At 51.5% G+C, this 24,200-nt stretch overlaps 1 protein-coding gene across 1 annotated transcript; it reads right to left on the minus strand.

Annotated features, from left to right (window-relative positions):
- Positions 1-14,741: 14,741 nt before the first annotated feature.
- HAND2 (heart and neural crest derivatives expressed 2) lies at positions 14,742-17,580 on the minus strand. Its single transcript, XM_039243235.1, has 2 exons — positions 16,954-17,580; positions 14,742-15,574 (listed from the first exon to the last, which is right to left on the minus strand). The coding sequence occupies exons 1-2, from the start codon at positions 17,506-17,508 to the stop codon at positions 15,476-15,478; spliced, it is 654 nt and encodes a 217-aa protein (XP_039099166.1). The 5' UTR covers positions 17,509-17,580; the 3' UTR covers positions 14,742-15,475.
- Positions 17,581-24,200: the final 6,620 nt, after the last annotated feature.

The following is a 24,200-nucleotide window of genomic DNA, read 5'->3' on the forward strand; positions in this document are numbered from 1 at the left end:
TGACAAGATGCAGCAGGAGGGGACATTTTAAACTTCTGACGGTGCCCTCTTTGGCTATTTCCTCCCAAACCAGGTTTTCTCTCTGAGCACGGAAAGAGAACGCCAGGGACAGGACTCCTGAACACAGCCAACATCTAAGTCCACTTACAGTCACATGATTCATTAGGAACCTTAATCCTCATCTGACCCCGCCAATTCAAGCACCGCCAGTGAAACCCCATAAAACCAGCCAAGAGGCTGGCCGACATATGCACACATTAATTAGAGTTATGTGGGCCTTTGGCTTCCAGCCTGATGAACGGCTCTAAGGGTTCAGGGGGCAGAGGGTTTGGGGTCCTTTTCACCTACCAATGCCCTTTGGTCCTGCCAGGGCATCAGTTGAACACAGTGGGTGATCTGAAAGCTAAGCCCCTGAAGGTTAACCACAGTCACTAAGAGTAAAACCTGACCGTGGGTCCCAACAAGGAACAAGCAAGAATCTGTTCAAAGGAGATAAAGAAAATGAGCAGTGAGCCTTTTTTTCTTTATCTGTTATTACTGCATCTAGTTTCATTATGAGAGGCAGAAGCCCAAAGTGAAAGAGAATTTTTTAGCATTTATACACATAGCAACACTCTCGCTGAACACACACACACACACACACACACACACACACACTGTAATGACTATAAATGACTAGTTTATCAAAAAGCTGAAGATGCTTCCAACCCCATTTACAAGGATAATGGAAGGCGTGGTGAGGAGGAGTCTGTAGGCTTGAGCCAATTTAGCAACCACAGTTCTGGCCAGGTACCAGAAAGTCACAGAATATCCTAGAGAGCAGAAGGGCTCCATCCTTGGAGGGAGTGAGGGTGCGGGAGGGTTGTGCATGGTACTTTTCCTAAAGAGGGTGTCCTTTTCTCCATCCACATCTGACTCCTCTATAGAGGATGGTCAAGGTCACTCATTGCAGCCAGCAAGACCTCTTAGGCTCTCTGAGACCTGCACTGATATATTTCCCTGCTCTGTATAGGGAGCAATCAACTCAGGCTTCATCTTGATCTCTTGTTGAATTGCAAAGGACAAAATGACCAAGGTCTCTCAAGTCTACATCTGCTTACTTATATCTGTTGTTTTATAACACGTGTCTGTCCCAGTCCCTTTCCCCGTTAGTTACAATCCATACAAAGTATCTACAGGCTAGAACATGGCAAAACCTCTCTTACAGTGGGAGGGAATTCGTTACTTATTTGATACATAACAGTTTAGTCCTTTCCTACTTATTTGATGCATAACAGTTTAGTCCTTTCCAATTCGTGTTCCAATGTGTTTTCCTCCAAAAACGAGGAGCCACATCTCCACAACTCTAGAACGTTATGACCTCACTCATTCTGCTTGCTTTTCTTCCTTCCCTTCTTCTTTGTGTCTTTATTCTTTGGACTCCTCCGCAGAGAAAAAAACAACCCAGTTTGGAGCTTTAGAAATCGTTTGTTCTGCATGTGCCCCATCTTTTCCTTCCCAGATACTTTTAATTACAATCAGGAGGCATCTTACACCCTGGCCAGATTGTATTTGGTTCGAGCTGCTTTAAAGTTCTTCAAAGCATCTAGGGGCGCCTGGGTGGCTCAGTCGGCTAAGTGTCTGACTCTTGCATTTCGGCTCAGGCTATGATCTCACAGCTCTTGTGTTTGAGACCCACAGGCATCCTCACAGTGAGGAACCTGCTTGGGATTCTCTCTCCCTCTCTCTGTCCCTCTGGGCATGCCCCCTCTCCCTCTCTCAAAATAAATAAATAAACTTAAAAAAAATAAAGTTCCTCAAAGCTTCCAGGGATCTTCCCCACCCCCACCCATCTCAAGCCCTCCAGATCAGCAAAACATACAAATGGAGTAACTTGCATCATTCTAGATTAAAATCGAGATTATTATTCGAGAGTATATTCCTATTTGCTTTTGTATGGATTGTGGAGCTCAGGAAGGATGTGCAAGAAATGTACAATGGGAGAAGCACCTGGACAGATATTGAAAAAGAGTCTACTCACATGTACATTTTATATATGTTTGAACCATGAGAATGCATAGTCCTTAGAAATTAATCTGATCAGGATATATGTGATAGATACTAGATGTTAAATATATTTAGACATAATATCACATATTAGGGAGGAGGATCTAGAGGATATCTAGAAAAACATGCAATAAACTTGCTGTTTTGCTTAATGGGTCATAAGCTTGAAATATTACTAGAAAATAATGTTTTGTGCAGATGTATGCAGCAGTATAAAACTTTAGGTGAGCAAAATGCACAGTACTCATCTCCTCAAACATTCCTCTCCTGTTCTCAGATGAGCACATTCCTCAATTTAAATCTATTGGCTCCTTTCACAGACTTGGTGGACTGGCTGAGCTCTCAGTCCTAAGTCAGAGGTTAAGCCAGAACACAACTGAAAAAGGACTGACGTTTCCTAATAGACACTTGAAAATGGACAATTTTCCTCCTTGGAGTAAGAAGACAAGATCCTTCCCTGGAAATGGCTGCCCTTCGGTGCCGCCCCCTCCAAGCACACCCTGACACTCTTCTGAGGGTGGTCTGAACACCTTGCCCCAGGATGTCTGCTCCTTTCCCTAGGCTTCAACCAGGTGCAGAAGTTTTTATTAGGCAAATTCTACTCAGGAAACAATGTTTAAGGCTAAATAAAAAAAAAAAAAAGAGGAGAGTATAAATTCCTTTAGTGATGTTTTAACACAATCAACCCAATCAACCTCCAGGTCCTTAGATGGCCCTTGAATGCCAAAAAGACCTGAAGTCCAAACTGCTGTGCTCTTTAAACAATATTCAAACAAACCACTCCACCCTACTAGGGGATGCAGTTCATCAGCAAACATTAGCGTTTACATCTCTTGCGGTTTTTCCTGTTGCTTAGTCCCTGCTAGTAAACAGCCGAAACCAATCTTATGGCAAAGGTCAAATTGCAAAATGAAAGGGACTTTAAAAAGCTCTTTTTTAAAGGTATGGTGTATCGAAAATGGCAAAGGGAATAATCTTAGCTCTACCCACCTGTGTTAATAAACAAATCCTCCCGAAACACAAAATCAGATCACCTTTTCCCCACGAAAACAGGTGGTTGACTATGTGATTTCCAAGGAGGTATTCTTCTACTGGAAATCAAGAGAGATTTCAGAAGATGGAGCAGGAGAAAGAACTGGTCAATGCTTGTGAAACTCCAAAAGGTGGCATTTGGGGAAAGGGAAGGGGCCAGGAAGGGAAAAGGGAGGGAGTTGAAAAAGCCCTTGGTTTCCCCGGCTGTTCCCAGAAGTTGGAACATATGGTGCGACGGCTTTCCAAAGATGACAAGGGATAGAGAGTAAAATTATTTTTTCCCCTAAGGCATGCCTTTCCCCAAATAAAGATATATCTTCAGGCTGGAGACATTTCTTTCTTCCATGGTGGAATGGGCAGAGGTCGCTTAGAACCAATTCTTATCATTTAGTGAAAATAACTATAGTGATTATGGAAGCAGCAGAAGGAGTCAAGGTGTTCATGCTAAAAAAAAAAAAAAAAAACCCTTCAAGATCAGGCCTGGCCCGGAGTGGAAATATCCAAACCGGTTCTTCATATTTCACGTTTTATAGACAGAATTCTCCCTAAAGGATATACTTTCATTAGGTCATAAATGCACCAACAGAGGAAAGAGAGAGCGCACAAGAAGTGGTGTGTGTGTGTGTGTGTGTGTGTGTGCGCGCGCGCGCGCCCTTTGGCTGTGATAAGTAGGATCTTGGGGCGGAGGTATTTGCCATCCCCCGAGGAGAGCAGAGTTCAGGGACAGGCGAGTTGAAACCAACCCCCGTGAGGCTCCCTACGGCTTCTGCTTCGTTATTTTAGTTCCTACATTTCTTTTGGGTTTCACCAGAGGGCCTAATGGCCCCAAGTCCAAGTACTTACTTGCCTAAAGGCCATAAGAAGTGGGATGGAGGAGAGAAACGTATTTTTCAAAAGTTCATTAAAAATTTAACTCGGGCAAGATTTTTAGTTGGGGCCTCAGTACCTGAGTCTAGGTGGCAGGGAAAGAGGTTGTCGGATGACTTGCAGTTCCCGCTGGACCCCATTCCTGGACTGGAGAAGTTTACCTCCCCTAACATCCCAGGGATGCGACTCCATGCTCTCAATGGCGAATGCTCGCCCTGTCTGCGGCCCCCTGTTGCAGTTAGGAGAGAACGTTGCAGACTGGGACTTGCATTGCCTCAGCTGGCCAGCCAAGGCTTCTCCCAGCTCATTTCTCAGAAATGAGTCGGAGTTATGCAATCAGCATAATCAGCCTGTATCAGAAAATACTTAAATCCACAGCACTGATTTCACACCTAGAAGTCGGTAGAGGTTTCGAAATTATTGTAAAACCCCACCCGGATGATATATTGTCTGTCTAGGCCAGATTAGCAAGACCCACGCGTATATTCTACGCTTAAATCACACCCCGAGATGCGGAGAAGATATTTCCATGGGATTTACACGCGACAGAGAGAAACTGGAACAATTAATTATTTCTCTCTTTTTTGGCTTCCTGTTTCTAAAGAAAGCATTGGTATCAAGACAGCTGGGTAACGTGAACTAAACAGCAAGCAGGTCGCTGTCTTTGCAACATAATCTCGTAGGTTCAAGGAAAACTGCCGTTTTCCTTGACACTGTGTATACTCCGCTGCTCCTCTCCGGCTGCCCCGGCAGGGACGCCCCCAAGAGTATTTATTCCTAGGCTGGAAACAAAACAACTAACCCGGCCTGCCGCGTAAGAGAGCGCTCCAAGATGGACTGCTGGAGAAAGGCATCTTGACCCCGCTGGAAATTAGTCATATTGACAGACGCCCAGGGAAGGTAAATTACCCAGCGCGGTGACGTTACGCAGAAGCGCGCCCCGCTGCGACTCCGCCGCGGCGCCCAGGGGCCCGGGGCTCCCAGTTCGTTTCCCCAGATCCCAACAAAGCCTCGCTACGCTTCGCGGGGCCTGGGATATCAGCGTGAAGGCGACGGCGAGAGCGGTAAAAAGGTGCTAGAGAGGAATGGGGCGAGAGAAAACCAAAAAAGCGGTGGGAAAGAGAAGGGCTGCGCCGTAGCGCAGGGGAGCTGTGGAGCGGGGGAGAAAACGAGCAAAATCCGCAGGGGAGGGGGTGAGGGCGGAGGCAGGGAGGGAGAGGACCGCGCAGCCCCGGGCTCCCAGGCCCGCCACTTGGGAGGTCCCGGCCCCAACGCAGGCCGGGCCAAAAGTCCCCCCCACCCCCTCCGGGAGGCTCGCTGCTCGGGCGGGGTCACAATTACACCTCGGCTCCAGGCGAGGACTTAAAAAACCAAGCGGCGGGGGGCTGCAGTCTGGAAGCAAGGCCCTGCGGTCATCAGAGGGGGGCCGGGCCAGTGCGCAGAACTTTTTACAAGGCGTGTGGGTACAAGGGGGGAAAAAAAATCAAAATAAACCACTTTCATCCAGCGTGGGCCGTGAAAATAAAAGCTGCCTTATAAAGGGGGCGAGCGGGAGTTTTGAAATGTAGTGTATGTTTTGCTTTTATATAAAGAGTTTTGTGGTTTTACCTGATAACTGGGGGGAACTGTGGGGGAAATAACTGCTAGATTTTTTTTTTTTTCGGAAGAGGGCTGCCATAGGAGTTCACAGTTTTCTCCCAAATTAGCTTGTGTCCCCAAACTGGAAACAACTGCATGCGTCCATCATTATACAAATTGGGGGACAAGACTCGCGTGACCGGATTATTGTTGACGTGAAGCAGGATCCACCGGTCCCACCGCTTTTCTTTTTAAAAGTGAGTCTTTAAAACTGAGTCTGCAGAGAAGGCGGAATGGAAAGCGTCAGAAAGTGTAACATCTCATTTTTACTAGAGGCTGGACTGCAATCTTTCTCTAAGGGTAACCAGCACGGCTACAAACTAGCCGGCTCGGGGCGCAGAGACGAGGCGAAATTCGCCGGCGGTTGCAGTGGGGGCGCCCATCCAAGCCCGGCTCTGGCCCTTGGCTCAAAGAAGGGGATCTGACAGCCGACCCTCCAGGGCAGGGTCGGGCTGGGGGAGGCGGTACCTCCTCCCGGACTCGGACCTCGAGTCTGCGGTATTTTTAGCTTCTCTCTCGGTTCCCTAGAGGCTCTTTTGTAAACCAAAGGGAGGCTCTCCAAACTGCCCTCACTTGTAGGGGGTGTGGGAGTAGGTGGAGGCGGCTGCATGGATATTTTAGAGGGAAAAAATCGCATACATTTAAATTAAAGCAAAACTCTCTAGGTTTTTGTCCTTACTGCCTTTTCTCTCTTTCGCCCCCCTCCCGCCCCAGGTCCATGGGAACACGCCAAATTCCATAATTAAGAGGACCATGGGGGGTATGGATGGGTAGGATCTAGATATTTAGAGCAGAATCAGGGTCCTGTGCCCTTACTTTACGCCTTTACCCCTGCTTTCCCGGCCACCACTGCTCCTGGGGAGCCGGCCTCGGCATCCTGGGGAAGGGGAGGGAGGGGCGGAGGACTCTCCGTTGCCTTCGAGGAAGCAGGGACATGCGGCACTTGTTTATTTTTGAGATAAAGGTTTATAATATTCCAACTGTTTCTGCAACGTAGTTTCCAACCCAGTGTGGGCCCAGGGATGCGAACTTCGGGACCCAGACCGGCGCGTCTCAAATGGGCAGATGTTTATTACGCAGAAGGCCCGGTCTCGCTGAGACCCCTCTCACCTTGGAGATGCCCTCGTTCAGTTTCCCGGCTGGGTCCGCAGCCAAGACCTCCCCTGTCCCGCTGCTCCCCGTCCCGGACCGGGCTGGGCCCCGGCCGGCTCCCGTAGCTGGCCTGCACACCAATTCGCGATCCCTGCAGGCGGCACCCCACCCCCCACCCCGGGCCGGCTGGACGGCGCTCCGCGGTGGAAACGAGGAAGGGAGGCGGCGGCCGAGCGCCGGTACCCTCTGCTTCCGCCTCTGAGTCAATCCTCTTCCCCAGCCCTTCCCCACAGGGAGCGTTCGGCCTTGCGGTCCACCCCAGCTGCCCGGGGTGCGCCACGTTGCCCCCCACGTCCCAGACGCCGTGCCTCTACCCACCGGATTGCCTTCGGGGCCCCTCGGTGCCATGTCGACCGCGCGGCGCTGTGGGTCGTGCGAACTGGAACCGCCAGGCCCGCAGGTCTGCGCCCTTAGCAGCCGGGTGGCGCAGCGTGCCGAAGATGCTCAGAGGAGGAGGGAGTGCAGAGAAAGCAGAAGAGGCAGACAAGGGGAGGGGGCTTACATGCACTCAGGCACGCAAAACTAACTTTGGTGATGGACTTTTTCAGTTTCACACGAAGCGACCTGTAGTATCTGGAGAAGGTTTTTGAAGACGTTTAGGAGGGAGGGTGAGTTTTCTGCTGAGAAACTCAATCTGCCATACAGTAGCGGCCCCATCTGGGATCTGTCACTGCTGACAGCACCACAGGGCACAGACGTGATCTTCTGCACAGCCTGCACTCCCCGAAATACCCTCCTTAATCAAAGGATGTCTGCGCGCCGCCGGAGCTCAGCTGACCGCGCCGGGAGCTGAACGGCCAGCAAATTCCACCCCCTGGCCCGCCCCCTCCCCACGGACACAGCCACGGCCCCTCGCCTCTAACTAGCACATTAATTAAAAGCGGAAAAGAGACAGAGGCTGATGTCACTGCTCTCAGAAGATCATAAACGTAAAAGAGTCATCCTGTGAGAATCCCTGAAAAAGACTTTAATGAATAATTTCAGAGACAGTTATGGCTTTGGGTAATTACCGAGCAAGAATATGAAAACCAGATTTGCAAAGCAAAGGCGATGGTCAGGCGGCCAGGCGGCCACTTTCTCCCATTAAAACCTCACCAGCTTTCTTCACCACCAAATTCTAGTTACTGACTTGGGATGTATTTTCTTCTTTAAAAATAAGAGCAACAGACACGCAGTTTTTGGTTCCTGCCTTATCCTAAAGGCAAACAGGTCAGCTCAAGGCCACAAGAACTCACTTCGAATAGAAGCCAACCATGCGCTGGCCTCAGTGGCCATTGGCTTCCATCTTTTCAGGAAGGAGGTATTACCGGCCACTTTGGTTTAGAATGATTTTTTTTTTTCTGGTCTCTTCTGTAGGTGATGTACAATAAAGGTTGAAAACTCTGCCCCCGAGTAAGTAAAAAACTGTTTGTTTCAAATCCTTTCAGCTGTTGAAGCAGCAAACAAGTGAACAGTGAATGACCCCACTTCTTAGAGAAAACTCTGAGAGAAAACTCTGCGGGTCTCCCCGACTCTGCTTCTTGTTCGCCATGATGATTTCGTTCTACAATAAGGAATGATATTTTCAAACACTCCATCTGGCCACAGGGATGCAACAGGTTGGGTCTGGTTGTTCATGATTACTTGTGCATTAAATATACTATTTGAGAATCCTGGGTTATTAGTAGAGGAGAAGGCTGGTGAGTACCCTGTGATCTCTTACATATTATTGGTGCAGCTGCTTGCAACCCTATTTCCTTTGCTTGGAAATATAAACTGGAATTCTCCGGGCATGTGCCCCATGTGGAGTCCATCTAATTCGGGGAAAAATTTATTCATGCTATGTGCAAGAAAGTATTAATAAAAAGGTCTTATAGGAAAGAGTAATGTGGGTTTCTGTTGTTAGTTTTGTTTGTTTTTTAATGGTCTGTATGATTTGAAAAACTGCCCATTTGCCTGAGTAGAAGACATAGGAGAATCCACTTACCAGCTGTGGCAAACTACAATATGCAGCTATTACCTTCCCCTCCCCCCTCTAAAAGCAGTTAGGCCCCTCCTCCTCCAGTCATTAAGGATTCAGTTGTCTTGAACTCTCATTCTCTATTCCTAGTCCCCAAGCCCTCCCACTCACTCTCCAGCTCTATCTTTTCTTCCCCTTCTGCCAGGGAATAAGGGTGGGCAGAATGGGGAGCCAAACTCTTTCAAAGTGACATTTTCACTGATTTAGGAGGAAATGGTCCTCATCCGCTCTAGATTACATGAAGACACTTTGGAATTTGGTGTATTGAGTTGCCTCGAAGAATTGAAGAGGGGTGAATGGGAAATTTTCTCTATCAGGTTCCTTGTTGATTTTTTCAACAAGCCCCCCCCCCCAAAAAAAAAACACATCTTCTTGTCACTACATTCAAATCATGGGCTACAAATTCTTTTCCCTTTCGCCAAATTCACTGTAAACACTGACTTGGGGTTTGCAACCTGTGTGGAAATCAATAGCATCTTCTGGGTCTGAGTCCTTGCATTGCCCAATTAAATCGAGGTGTAGGACTGATCCAGTCCTACAGGCCAGTACTCTCCCTGTGGAGACTTTTAAAACTGCAGGCCTTGCCCTCTCCCCCATCCTTGATAAAGCCACCCTCATCCCTAAGGTCCAGTGTTTCACAGCGGTGGCTGAGAGAGCTCCAAGACGGAGGAATCCACTGCATGCAGTAGGTCTGTGGGGCCTCAAGTAGTGGTTCCTGAACCCGGGGGTTGGGGGAGCTTTTGAAAGTTGAAGACTTCGTTTCTCCGACCTGGCCTGCCGAATCAGAATTTCTGGTAAAGGTGGGGTGAAAATGAGGTCTGGATTTAGAATTTTATCAAGTTCTTCTTTGGATAACTCCTGTGATAAGCTCCAACCTGTTCTGGAGTTGGATTCATCCTAGAGTTAAGAACGGTACCGTAGGACGCTAAAGTCGGAGGTGCGGGGTGTCCTCTCCCGTGCGGGAATTACAAATAAATCTAGCCTCTGCTCTGGGCATTGAGACACAGTAGGAGACAAGCTGCTGCCAGTCATCGTTTCTGCCAAGGACCGCTCGCACTGGGGAAAGCGGGAGGCTAGACTGAAGAAAGTCTAGAATCTCTGTTCTTTGGATCCACTGGACTTTAATAGCAGGTGCCGAGACAGAGGTTCGGAGAGGTGGCCTGCTTTGTAGTTAGCGTCTGCCCAGACACCTCAAGAGGCAGACACTCCTACTATTTTGGCCGGAGGCCTGTGGGGCCCAACGGGTACCAGTGCGCAAAGGGCAGCCCCTAAGAGCCGCCTCTCTTGCCTTTTGCCTGCACGGGCACCGCGGCGCTGGCCGCGGCTGTTGGTGTAGGAGAGCAGCACCCCGGTGCAGGGAGAGAGGAGCGCCCGCAGGTCAGGGTCCGCTGTGGGAGGCTTTTCCAGGCTGAAGGCACCAGGCGCAGCGAGTTGGAAAATTTATAGTGAGGAGGGGGCCAATAGAAACGTTAACTGGCCCCCTCCTCACCTCAAACAGCAAAAACAAAAACGTCTTCTGGGCTAAAAATACATATTTAGAAAGTCCCTGTGCGCAAGCAGGCGGCGCGTTCCAGCTGCCGGCCTGGCCCGGGGAGGACTTGGCCGCGCGGCCGCCGATTACACCCAGCTCGGCTGGGATGGCTCCGAGCCGTCTGCCCTGACGTCAGCGAGGCTCCGGCCCCGCCGCGGCGAGATAGGCAGCGCGGCCGGGCGCGGGCGCGGCGCTAATCACTCCCAGATGTCCCTAATAGCGGAGATAAAGACGCACGGAGCGGCCGGGAATAAATTTGTAATCAGGGCTCTACCATCTGATCATCAAAGCGGCCCAAATGCCGGGAGAATTTGAAGGGAATGTGTGTGTAGGGGGGTCACGTTTGGGGGAGAGGCGGGGGACGGGATCCTCGAAGGAAACTGACTTGGGCAGGGTGGAGCGAGAACAGGGAGAGAAGTCGAACTTCTGTGCGCGTGTAAGTCAGATACAGTGCACTGTAACTTCCACGAGCCTGACTGGCCGAAGCCGCTGAGTTGTTAGAGGCCAATTAGAAGCCGGCAGACAGTAGCTGTGCGGGAAGTACGCGTGGGGCCGGAGGCTGCGCGCTCCGAGCTGCTGTCCGGCCCCCGGATGTGCGATTCGTTTCCTCTCCTGGAGTTACCCCCTCTCCCCTCCTCCCCTTTCTAAACAGTTAAAAGAATACTTCTCTTTCCCACCTCCCCACCTCCCCTCCCCGCCACCCTGGACACATAAACCCTACACCAGGGCTGAGCTTGCCCAGGAAGGGGGAGACCCTGGGGTCTCGAGCCGAGGTCTCGGGTCCCAGGCCGAGGGCGGCTCGAAGGTCTTTCTCTCCGAGAGATCCACGGGTTGCCACAGGCCAGGAATCCAGTGCGTCGTGGAGACTCGTTAGTGCCTCCTCCTCGCGCTGGGGTATGCACCGTAGGTGTTGGGCTGCGTGGAAGGAATGGGTTTCCTCAGGTCAACAGATGCAGAAAAGACCAGCAAGGCCCAGGGTCCAGACTCAGCTCTCTACGAGGCGTAAGCCGTAAGCCTCCTTTGCAGATCATCCCTGCTTGGCATCTACCACCAGTTCCTTTTCCAAATCCAGGCGCGTGGGTGGGACTCGCGCGCAGAGAGAACGAAAGGCGGCTGTGGAAGAGAAAATTGCGATCCGCACGTGCAGTGTTAGACACAGCATTTCTTTAAAGCTACAGGAATCGTTGAGAGGTTTCCCGCGCTTTGTAGACCCGCGGTGCAAATGCAGTTCTGGCTGGCTATTGTGGCATCCTTTGACCGGTGCAGCGTAGCCTGCACGCACACCCCAAGCCATTGCAACTGGCTGGGGTTCTCTCTGCAAAACTAAAGTCTCGGAAGTAGCTCACAGGCCTCCTTTCGATCCCTGTGGCTTTGATTTTGAGCTCACTCTCACCCTAGGCACCCCTTCCTGCGAAATCCGCAAACAACTCCCCCTCCATCTTCCTTATCAACCGGCGGGATACCAGCTCTGTGACCCTCGCCAGCAGCGGGCAGCGGCCAGTAGAGGCATAGGTGAGGGAGAATTGGTCGAGACACCCTCCACCCGGAGTCACGCACACTTGCTACCCTCTCTGGCGCCACGGCTGCACCCACCTCATCTGACCAGACCACTTGGTCCTGAAGTGGGCGGCCTAGGAGGTCCACCCTCCCCAGGTGCCCAGACCTAATGGCTAACCCACTCCCACTCTAGAGCTTCCCACCAAGCCCCTATAGGGGCCGCCGGGATTTAGAAGGCAGGAAGAACCCCAAGTGATGTTGCTGTCTCCTTTTCATAATTTCGACCTGAAAAAAAGCTCTTAAAGATGTCCTTAGTGTCCCAGCTGGGGGGCTGCAAGTCCTGGAAAAATGTGATGGGGAGCAAGGAGTGTGCTTAGGTCCCACTCTGTTGAGTTTTCCAGGTTACTTCCCAAGAAGTTGAGAAGGGGTCTGTAGGAACACAAACGCGCGCGCGCGCGCGCGCGCGCGCGCGCACACACACACACACACACACACACACAGCAGGCGAGCCCTCTCCCCACCAGGGCTCCAGGGTTATCAGGCCCTCGGCCTGCGAGTCGGTCTGGGGCCGGCCCCTGACAGCCAGATCTACCATCAATTTACCTTCCGCCGCCCCAGCTTCCCATTTAGCTTTTAACGTCAAATCCTGCATTTTTGTCGGCTCCGGCCTGTCTAGAGAGCTTGTGATTTCGCTGCAGGAGTGATTGCTTTTAACAAAATGGCAGCAACCACATTATCCGAGCAATTAAAACAGAGGCCTTTTAGCCGATTCTGCAAGGCAAGAGGTTGGAAACATTTTTTTTAAGCAAAGAAGAAAGGGAGTTAAAAGAAATAAATGTGTAGAAGAGAGAAGCATGGAAGCTCAGAAGAAATGCCCGTCCAGCATAGCACTCACTTCCCGGTACTTGACAAGGTGGGGTAGGGATGTTGGGTGGCGGGGTGCTTTGGGCAGGTTGGGATGTCCTGGGTGACTGTCGAGACGGACAATCTGGGTTGTCTTGACACTTAGGGTGTGCATCCAGTTAGGGGTTCGGTCCCCTGGGGGGTTGGGTCTGCTGGATGTCTGGCCGGTTGGGATTTCCCACAGGTTGGAACATCGAGATGGTTGAGGTGTCGGGGCCGGTGCTGCTGGGCCAGACGAGGCTGTGCGGCAGGCGGGAGAGGAGGCGGGCAGCGCCTGGCCCCGGCCAGACAAAGAGGACGGATTTCAGCAGCGCGGGTTTTAAAGCATGTGTAGCAGCAAGCTGCCCCATAGCGATGCTGCTGCCAGGGTCTTCTGGATCTCCTCTGCTGGTGTTCAATAAACCAGAAAAAGCGTTAGAGCAGCAAAAGTGCCTCCAGGCCCAGATGGTAAAGAAGAGCAGCTACCCAAGGCCAGCGCGGGAACACGGGGAGTTGAAGAGAACTCCTCTCTAGTTCGTGTTTTAAAAACCTCACCATCTCCACCACTACTCATCCACTATTTTGGTAAAGTCTAGTCTTCCACCTCTGGGATGTTGAAGTCTCTCTCTCTCTCTCTCGGATTAAAGTAAAGATGCAAAAGGCCGCTGGAGACAGGAAAGGGAGAGAGCCACTCAGTCAAACCGACAGGAATCCCGAGAGTAATAGAAAATCAGGGCGCGCTTCCCTATGCCCCCCCCCCCAGTGCTATAAACAAAGGCAAGTGTCTGTAAACACAGCCCGCGCCCACCACATCGGCCCAGCGCCGCCTGACCCGAGGGGAGAAAGTTCAGATCGCTTTGGCCGAGTTGTTCTAACCCCTCGCCCTCGCGTTGTCAGCTGCCCGCAGAAGGAACCCGCAGAGCCACTTGCTCTTCTCGCCCCCAGCACTTGCGAATTTCCCCGCTGCAGGCGGCCGGCTCAGAGTGGGTACCCGCGAGCCCTGGGAACCTCTGGGATATTGGGGGAGGGTCTGTGCCTGGAGCCAAGGTGCGAACATCACCCTGAGGATGGGTTCCAAGATGAAAACCTTCTGGCAAGCCTCCCTAACACCAGATTTATATACGTGGTGTTTCATGAAACAAACCGCTTTTTAATACGTTTCACCTTTCTCCACCCCCCCCCCCATGGCATCTCTCCCCTCCTTCCTCCCCTCCCCGGCCTGCAGAGTCCTTTATGGCACTTCAGTTTCTCGGGTTCCTAGAGCAGAGATTCTGGCTCCAGCCGGGACTACAGGCAAAGAAGGCCTCAGGGACTTCCTTTTGGGATGTGCTGGGACTCCGGGAGACCAAACCTCAGACAGGGTAAAGTCCCCTGCGGCTGCGGCGGGTAGCCGAGGGAGCCCCATGCTCTGCTGGCCTGCGGCTGGGAAGACTTCAGACACTGCACAGTTAATATTGAGTTCCCTGTAGCTCCTTGTAAATCTAGCCCCCCCCCTCCCACCCCCCTTTAAAGTCGTGTTCGCGATTTCTTACTTGACGTAAAATTCCTTGTTACCTAATCATGCACCTTTTCCCGAAAGCTCTTCCCCTCCCCTGGCCGGCTCAGAGGACAATCCCCTTGATGAAGACTACAAGCAAAAACCTCTTTTCCCCTCTTTTTCTTTTCCTGGATGAAAGCCCTCTATTTTGAATTCAAACTCTAGACTGTTTCCTGTGGCTGCAATAACGCCTGGGATCTTCCTCAAACCTCCTCCATCTAAAAGGTGCTCCCCAAACAAAAATCAAAATCCCCACAGAATGGCATCTGATTGATTTCAGGAAAACAAGGACACCTTTCCATCTTGCCAGCGAATTGCCAAGGCCTCTCTCGGCCGCAGATCCTCCTAATACAGACCACTCCACCTTTTCCAGGGGGCTAGGGGTTGAGGGTGGAGAGGTACGGAGACAGGACTTCCACCAGGTCCTTTAGCAGGATTTTCACCAAGGACACTTCCCTGGGAGGGTGGGAGTCACGTCGATGACTGACCCGAACTACCGACTCTTTCAAATAAAGTTAGAGGCAATCATGATAATTTAGTTTACTTCTGAATATTTTAAATATTATGAAAACAAGTATAACAGTTTTGTTTTCAAAACTCTTTTGAGGTATCAACCATTAAAAGATGGGGGTTTTTGTAAAAAAAACACACAGTGGTTTATTGAATACTTACAACGTTTACACCTTCAATATTAATTAAATTCCACTTAGTTTTAGAGGACGGAAGTGCACAAAACAAGTAGCTGTTGGAAACATCTTCGAATAGGGAACGACCACAGATGAAAAGACAGCACTAGATACCGACCCCAACCGAAATGTTAGCGGCCCCGTTTTCTGCTTTGAAATAAAACTTTATAATCCCCAGGAATATTTATATCCAAAGGCCAAGTATTAAAGATACACTTTACATACATACTACTGTCTGCTGTCTTTATCTGGAAAGGGTTGGGTAAGTGGGATGGGAGCAACGCTGGTGTCTACACAGCCTTGAGGGAACATTCACACACAGAGAATCTACGAGAAGACGGGGATCCCTTACCACACGGGAGTGTCCTCTTCATATTAAAATATGGAATGCTTTTCTTCAAATATCCACTTTTTTTGGAGGGGGAGGTGGGGAGCGGATGCCTCAAAGGGGGGCAAAGAGAGGGGAGGCAAATTGCACATAAATAAACCGGATGATTCCAAATGCAAGAAGTCCTCAGAGCAGAGCGTGGAGAGCTAGCCCGGAGTCCTGGGTCTGCTTCCGGCTCCTGGGCCCCGGCTCACTCGCGCTCTCCTCCTCCTCCTCCTCCTCACTGCTTGAGCTCCAGGGCCCAGACGTGCTGCGGCCAGCCCGTCCGGCCTTTGGTTTTCTTGTCGTTGCTGCTCACTGTGCTTTTCAAGATTTCGTTCTGGGCAGGGGAGAGGCGAAGGAGAGAAAAGTGGAAAGAGAAATTCAGAAAGGAGACCTGGTTCCACGCTACCCCCGCGCTTTGCGGGGAGACACGGAGATAATGAGAGAATGAGTAAGGGAGGAGAAGGGGATGGTTTCAAGCCTTAGCCCCAGCAGAAAAGCTACGAAGGTCTGCGCAGCCCTAGCTACCGCACAGGCCTTCTAGGCGCCTGCAACGCTCAACTACCGGATAGGCAAGCTTATAAACAACCAGCCGTTTCCAAGTAGTTTATGGAGGAGCTGGGGGCCTTCTCTCTGACTCCAGATGTAGGGGTCGGCGCTAAAGTTGGTTTCCCTGTTTTCAATCGCAATCCCATATTCGCGCTCTAGGGTAGATGGGGAGAAGTTCCCTCTGCCCTGGCCGGGGCTTGCCTGCAAGGGCTCTCCGCCCCCAACACCCCCGGCAGTGCCTCTCCTCCGAGGCCTCCGCAATCCCTAGTTATTCCGGAGGTCACTCTATGCACATACTAAAGCGCCACAGGCCCCAAAGAAGAAAAACTAGACAAATGGGATGATTTCCCAGGCCCTTCATGGCAATAGCCGTGCTCCTACCACCACCAACCTGTGAACACTTGGTAGGAACTGGAGAAAACTACTTTTCAATTGTAGTTCCGCCTTACTGTTAGCAACAATAACAACGACCATATTAGTATTTGCTGTTTGTCTTCAAATGCTCTTGCGAATAAAACAAGAAAGACTCATGAAGTACACTTATCTGGGCAGTTACAGTTTAACCTCGTCTCCGAAGAGAAACCGGAGCTGCATTTTGAAGTTAAGAGTACTTATTATTTATGTTTACCTCTCTATCTTCTGAGCACTGCAATGAGAACAACCTTAGTCTCTTAGGATCAGTGGTGGCCTAGTTGTCTAGAAGGGGATAAGGGACCCATAGTAAAAACTTGGAATCCAGCGCTTCTGGGCGACTTATTTTAGAAATACCTGAAAGCGAGATCGGATTGGAGGCCAAAGGAAGGCTCTAAAAGACATGGAGTGATTAGGCCCGCGCAATCGAAAGATCAATGGGGACCCTGGGTCCCGAAAGGCATGCCCGATGTGCCCGTGGGAACAGCAATAACCCGGAGGGAAGATCGCCAGCGCTGAGCATCCCTCTTAATCTCCTGCTGCTGCTGCCGCCGCCTGCCTTCCTCCCCCATCTCCTCAGCTGCTTCGGGAAACCACCTTTTCCATAACCTGGTTTAAACTACTTGGGCTTCGGATGCAGGCGGAGAAGGAGGGATGTCATTGCTCAGCCCAACTGGAAAGAGGCCGGTAGCACCGGTGCCCCGAACCCCGCAGCCCCTCTGCACACCCCTCCCCCGCCCCCGCCCTGGTACTGACCAGCTCCTTCTTCCTCTTCTCTTCTTTCACATCTGTCTTCTTGATCTCCGCCTTGAAGGCCTCCGCCTCGCCATTCTGGTCGTCTTTGGCCAGCAGGTCCATGAGGTAGGCGATGTAGCTGGTGGCCAGGCGCAGCGTCTTGATCTTGGAGAGCTTGGTGTCGGCGGGCACGTTGGGGATGCACTCGCGCAGCTCGGCGAAGGCGCTGTTGATGCTCTGAGTCCTGCGCCGCTCCTTGCGGTTAGCGGTGCCCCGGCGCTTCACCGGGCGCGGCCCCCCTAGGCCCGGGGGCCCGGCGCCCGGCGGCACCCCCCCGTAATGGGAGTGGTCCAGGCCGGCGGCGCCGCTGGCGTACTCGGGGCTGTAGGACAGGGCCATGCTGTAGTCGGGGGGCGACATCTCGGGGTGGCCGATGAGCCAGCCGTGGAAGTAGGGGTTCTCCTCGTGGCTGCAGCGGCTGGCGGCGGCGGCGGCGGCGGCGGCGGCGGCGGCGGCGAACGGATAGCCCTCATGGTGCACCACCGGGTGGTGGGGGAAGCCCCCCACGAGACTCATATCGCCCTCCGCGCCCCTCCACGCGCCCCAGCGTGCGCGCAGCCCCGCCGCGCCCTCGGCCGGGGCCCCCGCTTCGGCGCTGGGCGGCCTCCCCCACCCCCCACCCCCCAGCCCTCGGGCGCCCGGGCCGGCCCGGCAGCCGCAGAGGGGGCTGCTGCAGCCCGGGCCCCGATTCCCCGCCTGGCCCGCCGGGCCTGCCTCAGCAGCGCCGCGGCCGCCGGCTCCCCATAGGGCGCGGCGAGCTGGTCCCGGCACCGTGCGCCCCCGGCCGCGGCCGCGGCCGCCGCCGGCTCCCGCCTGGCTCCCCGGCCCGCGCGCCGGCTCCTGCTTCCCGGGCAGCTGCAGGGAGGCGGACTCCTCTCGTGCTCATGCAAAGGCGCCCGGGCTCCAGCGACGCTGCTCTGCGGAGTCGCCGGGCTCCAGCGCGGCCGCGATCCCGGCAGCGAAGCTAACTCGGAGTCCCAGGGCGAGTCCGAGCCGCGGGTGGAGGAGCCGGCCCGGCTCTGCAGGGAGGCGGCGGGGTCGACTGCTCACTGGGAAGCTACCTCCGTGCGACCCTCCCCTTCCCGCCCCTTCCCCTCCCCCCACCAGCCCGGTCTGGGTTCTTGGGCGCTTATTGTTTTAATGAAATTTTTGGTCGTTGTTTTTTTGGTCCTTGAATGTGATTTTAGCAGCGGGTAACGTGTCCTCACTCCTCTCGGGCTCCCTCGGAGGGCTTTCAGAGAGGTCTCAGTGCATCCATTTTCTCAGATCCTCTCCTTCTTTCTGGGGGAGGATCTGGGGCCCTGCAGGCGCCTCGGGGCGCGAAGGCGGCGGCTCGGGTTCTCTGCGGGGTCCGCGCGGTGGCCGAGGGGGCTCCCGGGCGGCGGCGGCGGCGGCGGCTCTCCCGGGCGGGACGCGGTGAGGGCAGGAAGCGGATTTTCCCAGCACGATCTCCATGTACAGCTACATCTTTAGGGCTGCTCGGGTTAATATATGTCGTCAGAGGCTCCTCACGCCAATCCCGGGGCGGCAGGGGCGGTGCCTCTCGCTCTCCGCAATAAAACTTTTTGATGTTCTCGTTGCTAATTGTCGAAGTCCCCTTCCAGGATTGGCTGCCCCTTCATAACCATAAGATAATTAAAACGCGGGGGGGCAGGGTTAAAAAAACTTTTTTATCAGCTAGAGGTGAATGCAAGTGTTTAGCAGATGCTTTCCTATTAAATTATTTTTTCCCCCCCAATTCTCAAATATTGAAGAATCTCAAACCAGGTATAGTATCACTCTGCTTTCTTTTCTGGTTAAAAACAAATCGAAAAAAGGCGGAGGGGACACAGACTTTTCTTTCGGAGGTGTTTTGGTGGGGAACCGAGGCAAGGCGATCAGCGGGCAGCGGCGCGCGGGTTCGTGCGGGCCGAGAGCCGAGGCGGCGGCGGCGGGGTCCCGGCGGAGCGGCGGCGCGCGCGCGCGGCCAGGCTGCGGCTCCGACCTGGGCACACGCTGCAAATGCGCGTCCGAGGTCTCTTGACCTACCCTCCACGCGACCCTGGCCCGGGCCGTCGGAGGCGGCTCCGGGTATCGTGGCTGCTGTTGAAGATCATGGCTAAGACCACCGGACGAACGGCCAAGCCGACTGTAAATACCCTTCTTTCCATGTTCTTCAGGGACTCCAGCCCCAGGGACGACCTCGCGCGATTTCAAGGCGCAGGCACCTCGATTCCCCGAATTTGTGGTGTGGCCGGTATCAGTGTTCCCTTGGTGTCACTAGCCTGTTTGGTAAGTAACTGAATATTTTTTACAGCGTGTTCAGAGCTTATTTTCCAGTTTTTATGAACAAACATATAAATATATCTCTGCATTCCTGCCTCTCCCATAAAAGCGGGCATCTGTGGAAAGCAGGTTTAGTTATCGGAGGGGAACCATTAAACCGCAGTTTAAGAGGCAGATCGGGAGGACGGCTCGTGGATGTTTAGACTGCTGGCCTTAGGGATCTTGAACGCATTATAACGGAAAATGGATCTCCACTTGTGAGTCACCGGGCCGCGCAGGGCATCAGGGCCGCGGCGCCGCGTGGCGTGAGCGTCTTGAGGGCGCTGGAAAGAGGTTGGGGCGGGACGGACACTGGCAGGAGCTTGAAATACCCTTCCGGGCTTGTTTGGGAGTCGCAAAGGGAGACGGATATGTAGATCACGATTCGGCCTGATGGAGTTTGGTGTGGAAAAGGGTGTCAATCAGGACCTCATGGGCCGTAAATCAGAGGCAGCCCAGGGCAGAGTGCACAGAAGCGCAGGGCGGCCTGAGACTCGCCCCCGGGCCTGGCTGGGGACACCCAGAAGAGACCCTTAACTCCAGCTTGGATACTGTACTTTGGAAGGCGGCAGAGTCAGGGCCCAGGCCGCCAAGGGAGCCCCACCCCACCAAGGGAGCCCCACCCCAAGGACTCGGTAGGGACAGTCTATTCCTTTCCCGCTGGGCACTTTCCGAGGAGTCCGTCTGTGGTTGGGGATGGAAAGCAAGGTTAGTGCGGATGGAGAGAGGGGTGGTGTGGGTGCCCGGCTCCTGTGCTGCGGGGGATTGGGGCGGCTTCTTCAGCCACTGCAGTCCTGGGCCGCAGCATTGAGAAATACCGTTTAGATATTTCGGTGGCCGGGCGGTAGGAGAGGGGCAGAAACTCAGAGAGGGGCATAGGCTGGGAAACTCAGCGTGGGAGTAAAGTGTCCGCTCAGGGCCCTTTCCATCCCCTCGGCAAGGGGTCAGTTTCCCTGGATGCCCCCAGCAGAGCATTTTAAGACAGAGAGCAGGGGATGGGGAAAAGCTGAAATCAGATTTATTGGTAAAGTACCACTCGGGCATGGAACAAAATAGCGAGCTAGAAGCTCTCAAGCCCCAACTTGGGTAGCTCTGCGATTTTAGCACAAGCAGAGTGTTTTAAAGATCTTGTTCTTCAAGGAAAGAATATAGGTAGTGTGGTGGGGTTCTGTTTACATTTTTACCAGGGAGGCAAACCCTGAATGTGTAAATACTGGTAGTTCAATCCTCTGACATTTGATACTTTTTTTTTTTTTTAAAGTCTGTTTATAAGAACACATAGACCCCTTGGAAGCAGGTAGACAAAGTAAGATGGTTGCACCCAGGCTGGGAACAGATAACTATTCAGGGAAAAAGTTGGTAGATTGCTTTCAGACCCAGAGGGAGTTTTGGGAATTGAAAGGAAGAGGTCTGAGCTGAGAACTAGGGTGCTATGTCCACCAGAGGTGAGTGGCCTCAGAGTGGAAGACATCAGAATTTGCCACTTTCCGCCTTCTGATGCTTTTAATTGAAACCAAAAATGGGCAAATGTCTTCATGGCTCCAGATATCATGGAAGTGATAAAAGAGATGGAGGACACGGGACAGGAAAAAAAAAAGTCGTAAAAGATGCTAATCTGAGCATCAGTCCTCACTGACAGTGTCATTATCAGTTAATTAATGCTGTGCAAGGGTCTAGGGCTTCGTGTAGCTCGGAGAGTCAGACCCAGAGACTACAGCCTTAGAAAGGCAGCTCGGAGGCAGGGGACAAATGTCCTTAACTGTAGTTATTGACTCACAGAGACCAGCCTGGCTGAGGGCCACTCTGAATTCACATCCAGATGAGTCCCCTTTCTTCTCCTAGAGCCCCTTTTTGTCCATTTTGCTGCAGGTCTAGTGGGGTGCTGGGTTAGTCTGCTGCTTTGGAAAGCTGTGAAGTGGATGCCATCTCAAGTTTGCTCCCCCTCTCCCCAATTTAGACGGCCTTTGCCTTCAGGCGGTGGTGGTGGCGGCGGGGGAGGGGAGATAGTGATGGAGAACAGTGGGAAAAGAAAGGGAGGAGGGTGAATTTCCCAGCTTAGATGTCAGCCCAGGGCCTGCACTTGTGTGCATGCTGGTGAGCTGTCCGCCTAAGGGCACATGTCCCGAGTACTCAAAGGGCTCAAACATCTGAGATGATGCAGGCTGTTAGCCACCCTGGCTGCCCACAGGAGGGATCCTAGTGAGGGTGTACTAACTTGCCTCTCCTTTTCCGAGGCCATGTGCTGAGTTGCAACCAGTCCTACCCAGTGGGCAGCCCCGGTTTGAAGGAATGCTGTGATTCTATGTCCAGTCTTCACTGTAGTTCATGGTGTACCCTCTGTGCTGCGCATTACATCTACCTCCTGCTAAACAGACGGAACCGGGTTTAACAATTTGTTTTGTACCCGTCTCTTGGCTCTTTCCCTTCACTCCCACCCCTTCCTCTGGAAAAGACCCAAAGGGCTCAGGAGAAGCTGAGAACTCCTTTGCAAAAGTTTTGGTCTTGTGAGATAGTCCTTTTAAAATCAATCTGCTTTAAACTAATTTTTTTTAAAAAAACTTCAGTCTGTTTTTAGGGAAAATACAGATCTTTTGGAGGTATTTATTATTACAAAGGCAAGGGCAGTTTGTATCTTGTGTTTTGCTCATGAGAACTCAAAATAAACTGGACCTGAAAAGATCCAGGCCAGAGGGCCATAAACACACATTTTATGTTTACGGGAATTATGGCTCAATTCCCTTCATCATTTTTCCAGTCTCGTTTTACCTTATTTTCCTAACCCACATAGTTGAAGTGATGGAGCATTCCTTTAAATATCTATAACCTCTCATATAAGGTGAACGTCAGAACATGCCGAGAACTTCAGAAAGAACAGCAAACCCGGGGGTGGCAGAAAAAGAAATGTGTTCTCGGAGATGTAACCTCAGCTCCACCTGTTCCAAGGAAGTTGTTTCTTACTTGCATTTTGTCTGAATTAGAGTGGGATTGAGTCATGTTACAGGCTAGCCACTTGGTCCTAGAACCCTCAGGACATAAAGAATAAGGCATATTGTCTGAGTGGCGGCAGGGATCTCCTTCTAAGTCAGGTTCCATAGTCCCTCCCTCTCTGGTTTGCTTTTTGGGGAAGAGTTGTCTACAGGCTCGGCAAGTGACAGGGACTCCAGAGATGTGGTGGTGCTCAGCGTACACTTCTACACTGCAAGATCACGCTTGATTGGACTCTTTTGTCTGTTTCCAAAAAAAAAAAGTTGTCCATGGCTCTTTTGAGATTTTATTTGTTCTGAGAGCTTTCTTTTTGTGTTTTGGGGTGGGGGTGGGGTATCTGGGGAGCGATTCCTCTTTCCAATCCAGAGCAGATCTGTCTCCACAGAGAGGAGGGGGAGGGGAGGGGCTGATCCAGCTGCAAGGACTGAGGGGCTGCCTGCTTAAGACTCCTTCAGTCCAGTGTTTTTGTTTTTGCTTTTTTCCAGTCCAGTTTTGATTGGGAAACATTTAAGTCAGTGGAGAAAATGCCCTCCCCAACTGCATTTAGCCTTTCTTTCATATTCTCTTCTTCTCTACCAACCCTTTCCTCTTTCTCTCTGTCCCTCTTCCCTCCTTCCTCCTCTCCTCCCCCCTCCTTCTAACTTGCCTTTGAACAGTGCTTGGATTTCTGAAGTTTTTGATGTCACTGAACCTGAATCTGGTGAAGAATAAGATACTGGCTTATCCTTAAGTCCTTTAAGAAAAATATGTATTTTTGTCAAAAAATTGAGATACAATTGACATATAACATGGTGTAAGTTTAGGATGTACAATGTGTAGGAAAAATGTTACTATCCAGTATCACAAGTAGTGGAGATTTGCCTTTTCTTCAAACAACCCATGACTAGATCTTCATATTAACTGGCAGATGTGCTGCTGCTGTGGAGGGATTTCATTGATATGGGATAGCTAGACACCCTGCCAAGTACCCAATTTAAAACACTTATTTGGACTAAAGGGAACAAAAGAATGCACCAGAAAGGGCCTCTCTAGAGGCAGCAGGATGTGTATATAGGAGGTGTTATTAATGTTGTTATACTGGTCCTTAGAGGGTAAGGTAGATCTGATCATTGTTACTTTCTAGTAAAATATAGATAGTGTAGAGCAACAGTGGCATGAGAAAATACATCCCCCAGGATTTACGCTAACTACTTTGTTTCAAGCAAATTACATACACACTGGCAATATTTTCCTCCCACACCAGAAGGAAAGCATTCAACATTCAGATGAGGAGGAAGTAAAATTGTAAGTTTGCATACATGATCTATGGAAAAATAAGTAGTAGTTAATTTCAACTCGTCTGCAATGCAGTCTGGGATTCAGAATGAAACACGAAAGCAAATGGCAACTTAAAACGTGGAGCTTTGCACAAGGTGTTTAAGGGATCGGAGGTTTTGTTTGTGACTTCAGGCCCCCATGCATTGCCAGTTGTAACTGCCGTGTAGCTAGCATTCCTAGGAAGTCCTGTGTTGAAGCCTCCTTCATGTACATTTTTTTTTTTTTTAAGCTCTGGCAGTTTCTTCCAACCCTTTTCTACTTTATTCTAGGGACTTTGCTTCTAGACAAGGGACTTGAGCCAGGATGGTTAGGTTTCAGGTTAACAAAAAGAAACCCTTTTATTGTCAATATTAATGGCAAACCTCGATTTTTACAAGGCTTAGGTTTAGCGGGCATGAGCAGATCAAAAGCAGCTTGGTTTGATTTCTCGATATTCTCTGGAGCTTAGACAATTAACTGCAATTTTGCGTCGAACGAAACAACGCAAAAATGTTAGTTACCAACATGTTAGAGTTAGTCTTTCAGCAAGAATTCTACCTGTGTACGACGTGCCAGAAGCTGATAAATTTGTCCACTGAGCCCGAGCTGCGTTTTGAAAGAAA

Source organism: Hyaena hyaena, unplaced genomic scaffold (assembly GCF_003009895.1).
Source record: "Hyaena hyaena isolate Hyena2069 unplaced genomic scaffold, ASM300989v1 scaffold_226, whole genome shotgun sequence".
Taxonomy (NCBI): domain Eukaryota; kingdom Metazoa; phylum Chordata; class Mammalia; order Carnivora; family Hyaenidae; genus Hyaena; species Hyaena hyaena.